This window comes from Drosophila virilis, chromosome 5 (assembly GCF_030788295.1).
Source record: "Drosophila virilis strain 15010-1051.87 chromosome 5, Dvir_AGI_RSII-ME, whole genome shotgun sequence".
NCBI lineage: Eukaryota > Metazoa > Arthropoda > Insecta > Diptera > Drosophilidae > Drosophila > Drosophila virilis.
This window is the reverse complement of record NC_091547.1, coordinates 11,650,528-11,659,080: the sequence shown is the minus strand read 5'-3', so window position 1 is coordinate 11,659,080 and position 8,553 is coordinate 11,650,528. Positions and strand designations below refer to the sequence as shown.

At 46.8% G+C, this 8,553-nt stretch overlaps 2 protein-coding genes across 5 annotated transcripts; one reads left to right on the top strand and one right to left on the bottom strand.

Moving 5' to 3' along the window:
• On the bottom strand, positions 1 to 1,308 carry LOC6626185 (uncharacterized). Of its 3 annotated transcripts, none has more exons than XM_015173755.3 (4): positions 1,167 to 1,308; positions 932 to 1,028; positions 597 to 864; positions 1 to 519 (listed from the first exon to the last, which is right to left on the bottom strand). In XM_015173755.3, exons 2-4 carry the CDS (start codon positions 1,024 to 1,026, stop codon positions 25 to 27), a joined length of 858 nt encoding a protein of 285 aa, XP_015029241.1. In that variant the 5' UTR covers positions 1,027 to 1,028; positions 1,167 to 1,308; the 3' UTR covers positions 1 to 24. The 3 variants fall into 3 exon arrangements, with proteins under 3 accessions (XP_015029241.1, XP_032292273.1, XP_002050336.2); XM_032436382.2 differs by having other exon boundaries at positions 932 to 1,044; positions 1,167 to 1,288; XM_002050300.4 differs by having other exon boundaries at positions 1,086 to 1,283.
• Positions 1,309 to 1,635: 327 nt separating this feature from the next.
• scra (anillin, actin binding protein) lies at positions 1,636 to 8,318 on the top strand. Of its 2 annotated transcripts, XM_002050301.4 has the most exons (12): positions 1,636 to 1,895; positions 1,978 to 2,292; positions 2,449 to 2,943; positions 3,025 to 3,400; positions 3,460 to 3,804; positions 3,860 to 4,013; positions 4,179 to 4,344; positions 4,406 to 4,582; positions 4,646 to 4,882; positions 4,944 to 5,307; positions 5,371 to 5,669; positions 5,732 to 8,318. In XM_002050301.4, exons 1-12 carry the CDS (start codon positions 1,878 to 1,880, stop codon positions 6,449 to 6,451), a joined length of 3,666 nt encoding a protein of 1,221 aa, XP_002050337.1. In that variant the 5' UTR covers positions 1,636 to 1,877; the 3' UTR covers positions 6,452 to 8,318. The 2 variants fall into 2 exon arrangements, with proteins under 2 accessions (XP_002050337.1, XP_015029983.1); XM_015174497.3 differs by having other exon boundaries at positions 2,449 to 3,400.
• The last annotated feature ends 235 nt before the right edge of the window (positions 8,319 to 8,553 follow it).

The following is an 8,553-nucleotide window of genomic DNA, read 5'->3' as shown; positions in this document are numbered from 1 at the left end:
TTTGCTTTGGTTTTGTGCGAACTTTTACTTGAGCAGCGCTTGCAGGCGATTCTGTTGCGTTTTATTGGCGTTTTGCGACGCGTGCGTTTTTAACTGCGCTGCCAGCTGCAGCAGCGCGTTTTGCTTTTGTGTCTTCGATTGCATTTTTTGCGGTTTGCTGGCGGCGGGCGTTGGCGCTGCTTTCGATTTCTTCTTCTGTTTGTTGCTTTGCCCCATCGTCGTTGTTGTTGTCGCTGTTGTTGTTGCTGCGGCTTTTTTTGCTGCCGTTGTTGTTTCGGGCGCTTTCGGCGCTTTTTGTTTTTGTTGGACTTGGGCTGTTAGCATTGGTATCTTCAGCCCAGCACTGACGTCTTTATTTGTGCGCTTCTTTTTTCGCTTGCCCGTTGCGGGCGCTGCAGCTGTTATTGTTGTTGTTGCTGCTGCTGTTGCCATTGTTTCCACTTGTTCGGATTTAGCTCGTTTCTTGGGCTTTTCCAGCGGCAGCATGGTTTTGTGCCCGCAAAACCCGCAGTGCACAGCCTGCAAAACGAATTGTTGTTTCAAAAAAAATCAAAGAAGTGACATAAGTTGAGAACAAAGGATTTGCAGCCACTTACCACATGGCTGGCCATGCGCTTCTTCAGCCAATTGGCGCGCTTTCTGGCCCCGGTGCTCAGCATGCCCCGCTGCTGTTTGGCCTTGACCGCGTCCAGCTGGGCGATCTGCCTACGCCGTTTGGCATTGTCCAGCAAACGCTGCGGCCGCAAGTGCAGTTCATAGTTGCCGTCGCACCATTGATTGCCGCAACGGGCGCACATGCGAGCCGGGCCCACGCTGTCCTCGGGCAGTTGGACATTATGCCGGGCCAGCTTGCGGCTGATATTGCTGTTCAAAATGAGCAACACCAGATAATTAAGGTAATAGTTGTTTTGAAAGGCGTTGCTGGACTTACATGTAGTATGATTTGAGCAGGCGCTCGGCGTGTGTATCTGTGCTTAACTCCTTGGCGCAGTTCCACAGCAGGTTAACTCTGTTTTGTTCTTCCATTTCTGGAAATAAATTTAGCTATTTTGTGGCTAAAACAGGCAGCACTGACAGCAACTCACGTTGCACGGCACACATTAAGCACACATGAATCGCAGGCAATTCACAGCGAACTTGTATGTATTATACATTTCTATAGCTACCTGTATATGTTTATTTATCTAATTGTTATTGACTGTTCATTTAAACAGTTTTTTATTTAACTGCCCGAAGTTTGTCGCGTTTGTTTTGGTGCTGCCACTATGGTGTTGCCACATGACAATATCGAACCCATTTGCCGCTCAATTAATATTCAGTTATCGATAGCTGCTAAAAATGTTATGTTAGGATTCTGTTAAGTGTTAACAATTACTGTAATCAATAGGCAGCTGTTAAATTCGAAATTATAGCTCATTCTGTTATTTTCTAGCAAATACTATACTTGCTGGTACATACTCGCATGATATTTAACTAAATTAAGTAAATATAGTTATTGCGTCAATAAGTGCTGCTGTAAATAAGAAAACAGCAAAATGTTAAAATGCAGAATGTTAAATTAACAGAAGCCATAACAGACGCAGATCGATAGCTGCTGTCGTTCGGCGCTATGGCAACTCTAACGATAACACGGGCATACCGACGCTTGCGCATTTAAAATTTCAACGTCGCGAACGAGCGAAAAAAGAAGCGTCGCGCACAATTTCGAATGACGTGCATCCATGAAAAGATACTAAATAATCGTTTTAAAAGTGTATTCGACTAAATAGCAGGCAGCTAAAATACAAATAAAACACAAGTGCAAGTGAAACTGAATAAATTAAACATAAGTGCGCGCGCAATTTGCATTTTCACAAGCATTTGCATCAACAACAACAATGGATCCCTTCACTCAGGTACAAAGCGTAACAAAGCAAACAATGAAAATCATTGTCTAACTGCATTTGATATGCAATCTGTATATAATATAATTTGCAGCGCATGCTCGAAAAGGCCGAACAGCGCAGTCGCGCACTCGGCATAACAAATGCCAGCAAATTTCCACTGGCGGAATGCACTCTAACAACGGAAACGGAGGCGTCGGCGGTCAGCAAAGCGACGCCAGCTGCGTCCGCGACAGCCTCAGCGTCAACCGGCAGCAGCGGCGGCGGTAATGCCGGCAAAGTTGTTATCTTGGAGAAGGCAACGCTGGCGGCATCGCCCACAAAGCCGCTGCGCCACTATGCGGCGGTAAACAAGGAGAACATGGAAATGGGCATCGAGATAAACATAACCACCGCCCAGCCAATTGGGGTAAGTTTTAAACGCATTTGCCTTTCGCTTTGTTCGGTGGTGTTTTTCGGTTGTTGTCTGTTGCCTTTGTCTCTGCATTTGCTACATCTGTGTGCGTGCGTGTGTTTGTGTGTGTGTGTGTGTTTTGCATTTTTCGCGCGCTGTCGCCACGTTTAGGTACAAGTTGAGATACAGGAGCAGGATATGACGAGCAGCGACGAGGACGAGGAGCAGCGAGCTGCTCTAATCTCGAATTCTGGAGATGGTGCCGCTGCTGCGGAGGCGCCTGTCAATCAGCCTCTGGCCCGACTGCGTGACACGTCGCGCAGCCGTCTGCAGCGCATGGGCGCACTGTACTCCAATACGGATGATCTGTCCTCGCCCATACATCGCACCGAGGCGCAGTTTCATGCCGGCGACGATGATGACCGACCGCTGTCGGCGCGTAGTCCACGCAGGGGCAAACAACGCTTTGGCAAGCTAGCGGCGTTGGCGGACACAATTAACCAATGGGAAGACGATACGGCACATCATGAAGTGCATCGACCGCTGCTGGAAGCCGTGCCGCCGCCCAAGCCAGACTTGCCCAGTCGCCCAGTGCCGGAGCCGAGAGCCAAAGCGGATGTTGTGGATGCGAGCAACAAAACCAAACAACTCAAATGGGATCCCAAGGTATTGAGCTCATTGGAGGCGCAGGGCTTTCAGCGACGCGATTCGTCCACGATTAAACATACCTATGATTACGCCAAGCAGGAAGAAGCGTCAAGTACAACAACCGCAGCTGCCACAGCCAAGCCGCCGGTGCCGGAGAAATCAACGACGGTCAGTAAAGTGGCCAAGACCTTTGGCGCCGTGGCGCCTGCACCCGCACACTCCAAGCCTGCAGCAGTGGCCGCCACCAGTGTTAAATCCGGCTTGGTCTCTGGTCGCGCCGCCATTTTCGAGAATAAGGCCAACGGCGGCGGCTCTCAGTCCCAGGCAGCACAGCGCAACCAAAAAGATCCCTGCGAGCTGTCGCTGAAGGAGCGCATGAAACTTTTTGAGACCGGCAATTCAAAGGCCATGCTGCCCAAGGCGCCCATAGGCACAGCGCCTAGCATCAGCCAGATTAGGGCAGACGAGCCCAAGGGTAAGGCTTTTGCTGCAGCGCTTGCCACAACAGCCAGAACTAATTTTCTGCCCTTACAGCTCACAGTGCGCCAGTGCATCCGATTACAGCAGGCGCTCAGAGCGCCGTCAAGCCGCAGCCCAAGCCCGAGAGTAAGCTGCGCGACAAAGTGGCCGCCTTGGTGGCCTCTGCCCAAAGCAGCGCTGAGAATCGCATTAAGGACATTGATCGACAGCGCCAGGAGGACATGCAAATCATAGCCAATCGGTTTAACAAGCAAAAGGACCTCCTTACGCCGCAGACAACGACTGCAACAGCACAGCCAGCGCCTGTGCCGGCGCCACCCGTGGCTAGCAAAGTGGTGCGCCCAATGCCGCCGCCACCACCGCCGCCCATGGCAAATGCTAGCAGCAAGCGGCGCTCACGTAAGTAGCTGCCACAATCAATGGAATTGCCAATTCCAACTTTTTGTATTTACAGCTGGCGATGTCATTGACGAAGAGTCGAAGCGCGCACGCACATCGCACGCGGATCGCCTGTATCCCGCTCTGTCCGATCTTGACTCCAGCGGCGACAACTGCTGCGCCTCGGCTACCGCCTCGCTTAACGATGACACCGAGGAGGAGCTAGAAAGGTGCGCTGACAAATGCTATTCTTGCCTGCTCTTTCTGCTCTGCATTGAGTAGATCCCTCCACCCGCTAGAGACTGACTTTAGACCTTAGACGCATAGCTTTAAAACTAGACAAGGCCAATAAATGTGTGAATAGCTGCTTAAATCTAATTTCTTTTAATTTGTAGTTGCATGGATGAGTCCTTGGAGGAGGAGGAGGATCAGTCGCAGACTGAGGACAGCAGCGCGGGCATGTGCAACGGCAGTCTGGGCCGCGAGATATTGCACACGGTGCAACGCAACGAGGCCGAGCTGCAACAGCAGCAACAACAACAACAACAACTGGGAAAAAAGGTGAGTTGCAGGTAACAAAATCTATGCACAGCGGGTGATTAAAATGTGTAATGTTTCACAGGTACGCTATGCCGAGCAGGATCATTATTACAGTCATGACGGTGATAGCTCTATGAATTCCTCACAAATCTCTGCGGGCATTGATGATTATTTGGACGAGGCACTGGTGGGTGACTATGGCAGCACACAGGAGGATGACAGCGAGGACGAGCACAATGCCAGTCACCTATCGCTGGGCGTGAGTACTGCGTGCCCCGAAAAACTATTGAAACTATTTACTGAATAACTTGTACTTCCACAGAGCAAAGGCACCACCGCCTCCAATAGTTTCTCATTTCGCAAAACGCCGGCTGCTGGCGCCGCCGGCTCTACTGCCTGTCAGACCATACAGGAGCAGCACGAGGCGATGGATGTGCAAACGCCGCTGATGAATGGCGCACAACCCGTCAAGTCCGAGCTGAGCGTTAATCAGGACAACGATAACTTGGTCACGCTGGTGCACACCGTTAGCTTCTATCGTCGCCAGCAAAGTGCCAGTGTAAGCCTTAAATGAGAAGCGGCGCAGCATAAATCTTAATATTAATTCTTGTATTTAATAGAATTCTAATTCGACGCCCGTGCGCAAAATATATCGCGAGCAGCAGGTCATGCGTTCGGCGCTCACCGGCGATTGCCATGCCAAGCACAAGCTGGAGTATGATTCACCACAGCATGGCGAGACGTCTGCCGCGACTGCTACCAGCAACGATGACTGCAGCGAGGATGACGAAGAGCAGCACACTGCACGCGAATTGAACGAGTCAGCACAAGCCCAGGACAAGATCAAGAAATTGCTCAGTGAGGTTTGCAAGCAGCAGCAGGTAATAGGCCAGGCCAGCCAGGCGCTTAATCTGTGCGCTGCCACCGTGGAGTTTTCCGGTTCCACTGAATCCGTTGAGGGCGAACGCTATTTACTGCTAGCAAGTAGGTGGCATTTGACATATCAATTATTTTACTATCTATTTTATTAAATATTTAATCGTGCAGCTCATCGTCGTCAGGCCTGCTTGGATGAGGTGCAGCGGCTGCGCGTGGAGAACAGCGTGCGTCCCGTGGGCGCACCCAAGGAGAAGGGCTTGCTGACCGTCAAGGACATTACCATACCGCTGAGACAGGAGTACGTGCGCAAAATGGCAACGGGCAACATAAATGGCCATCATTTGGTCTGCCTGCTCAAGTACAATGAGCACGTGCTGGCCACCAAGACGGTGCCCACTATGCCTGGCTTGCTCTCTGTCAAATTTCCCGATGTGCTGCAGCTTAACAATGTCTATGCAGATTTTCGGGTAAGCTTAGCTTGGGCGAGTCTCATTTGGCTGCGGTGTTAAATATCCTAACGCATTTGCAGGTTACCCTTGAGATTTATGGCATGCTGGCGCAGCGCGATCAGTTGCCACATGAACTCAAGTATCACATTAATCTGAACAAGAAGGGCGGCATTAAGACGCCCAAAAAGAAGGGCGGTGAAAATCGTTTGGTCATGCCCCCAGTACAGAGTCCAGCCGGGCCGCATGTGGTGCGCACACCGCAGCTGGTGCAATATGGCTTTGCCATCTTCTCGCTGCGTGAGATTCAGCGCACCAGCTGGACGCTGACGCAAGTGCTGGGCGTGAGTCCGCTCGATGGCACCGTTCATATGAAAGTCAATTGCGAGCTGTCTGTGAGCGTGGAGTACAAGGGTTTCCTCACCATGTTCGAGGATATATCCGGTTTTGGTGCCTGGCATCGTCGCTGGTGCTATCTAAATGGCTCCGTGCTCAACTACTGGAAGTATCCGGATGATGAAAAGAAAAAGGCGCCCATGGGCAGCATTGATTTAAATGCGTGCAGCTCACATAAGGTCAGCACAGCGCCGCGTGACATTTGCGCGCGCTTGAACACCATGCTGCTAGAGTGCGAACGTCCGGCCCTGGATACCGATCAGGAGTCGTTGGTTATAGTGCCCAATGGGCGGATGACAACTGTGCGGCATCTGCTGTCCGCTGACACCAAGGAGGAGCGCGAGGAGTGGACCGCCTATCTAAACAAGGCGCTGACCCTGCTGCGCGCCTGGGGCACAACGCATTGATAAACGGACTGGGAGCAGCAGCAGCAGCAGCAGCAACACAGCTGGGGGCGGGGATTTCCTGTACGTTTTTTATGTTTTATGTTTTTAATATTTAGTTGATTTTTATTTTTCTTATATATTTTTTTTTTTTGGCTTCGATTGCGTTGCTAGCTGTTTTCCATTTAAACGATAATCGCGTAAATGTATTTTAAATTCAAGCAAATAATGTATATGTTCATGTTCAGCGTCAAAGTATTGTTGAGATACCCGGTTTAATATATATATTATGTACTAACTTTAAGCGCGTCTCGCAAAAATTATAATGTACAACGAAAAGTTCAAGTGAAAATCGTTTTTGTTTTTGCCCCCCAAAAAAGAATTGTTACCATTTGCTCTATACACGGGTTAAGTTTTATTGAATACTTTTTCCACTATACACATATACATATATATTTATATATATTTTCATTTTGAATGAAATAACTTTTGACTATGTGTGTGTGTGTGTGTGTGAGAGAGAGTGTGTGGATACCGTTAGGCACACCATATGTTCTCTTTGTCTTCAACGCGCAACTTTTTCGCTTTTCTTTGTTTACTGAATTCTGTTCAAATTGTTTTTCTTTAGGTGGTTGTTGTTGTTGTTGTTGTAGGTTGTATATAAGTAGTAACAGCTTTTATGTCAGGTAGTCTCTGGTGTCTGAGAATTGACTCTAGTTCAGTGAGCTACACGATTGGCTATATATGTATATATATATTATAGTATAATACTGGCAATTGGCCATAAAGCTATCTACAAAATTGAATACAATTTGTGTACCGCAGCTTAAAAGTGTGCTAATTTATTTGCATTTACCTGCATTTGATGTTAGTTAATTCAACTATGTCACAACAATGATACGTATTACAAACGTATACATATATATCATATATATGGTGTATATATTTTAGATTTGACTTTCAATTGTAAATACTTCAAAATCAACGTTAAAACATCTCAGATATGATTGCAAGTGTGTGTGTGTGTGTGTGTGTAGGTGTGCATGCATTTGTTAAGGTGTGTTTATATATGTACATAATGTAACAGTTTCTTTGGCTAGTTCTGAAATTCTCTAGAATTATGTACACAGCGGAAATTTGTAGAATTTTGGAGTGGACTTTTCTTTTTTCTTTCGTTTACAATTTCAACAATTTATTTTTGGAACCCTTTTTGAAAAAGGTGTGCACAAAGCGTTCAACTGTTTTCCCCACCCCGTTGCTGACTGATACCCTATCAATTATTATGGGAAGTACAGTCGCACTTCGCTATAACGACTGCTTCTTTAACACACTCCTTTTTTTTTAATCTCTCTCTCTGTATGAAGCTTTCTCACAATCGCACCTTTTACTCTGAAGCTCAGCTAGCCTTTTCCTCAAGGTATATGGCATATGCCAGCTTGGGTTTTAGGCCAAGTTCTTAACCAGATTTCCAACTTGTTTTTTGCCTAGGAGCGTATTCCGACCCGTATCAAAATCTGCACATATATATAATTGTGTTTCCTCTAAAAATGTCGTTTTCTAATTATCAATTTAGGTTAAATTTTGTAAGGCCCAGTTTTGTGTCTAGTTTATTTGCCAGTTCATTATAGGGCCGCATGACTGTATTACGGGTTTGTTGGAATTGTTTGGCATATGCATAATTTCACAGGAGAGACTCATCAAATTGGGCTAGAACTGCGCATGGAACCAGGTTAGATTGCAAAAATAAAGTCGAATACGCACTGAGCTCTTTTTAACATTGGCTATATAAACACATATTGTATATATATATATATATATATGATTGGCTATAATACTGGAGGAGTATGGCATATGCCTGCAATATGGAGCTTAAACAATTTTCAACTACTTTAACGTACATATTTGTAACAAGTGTGTGTTTTACTATATATTTTCGGAATAGGATATAAATATTTCGTCTTGTTGTTGTTGTTGTTGTTGTCGCAAAAGAACAAGGATAAAGCTAAATTTAAGTCGACAAGTCTTTTGCAATTATTCAAATGTACAACTTACTTATGCTAAAAATCTAAAAACAATTTATTTGGCCAATATATAAAATTGAAAAAATAATTGCCTAAGCTAAACGC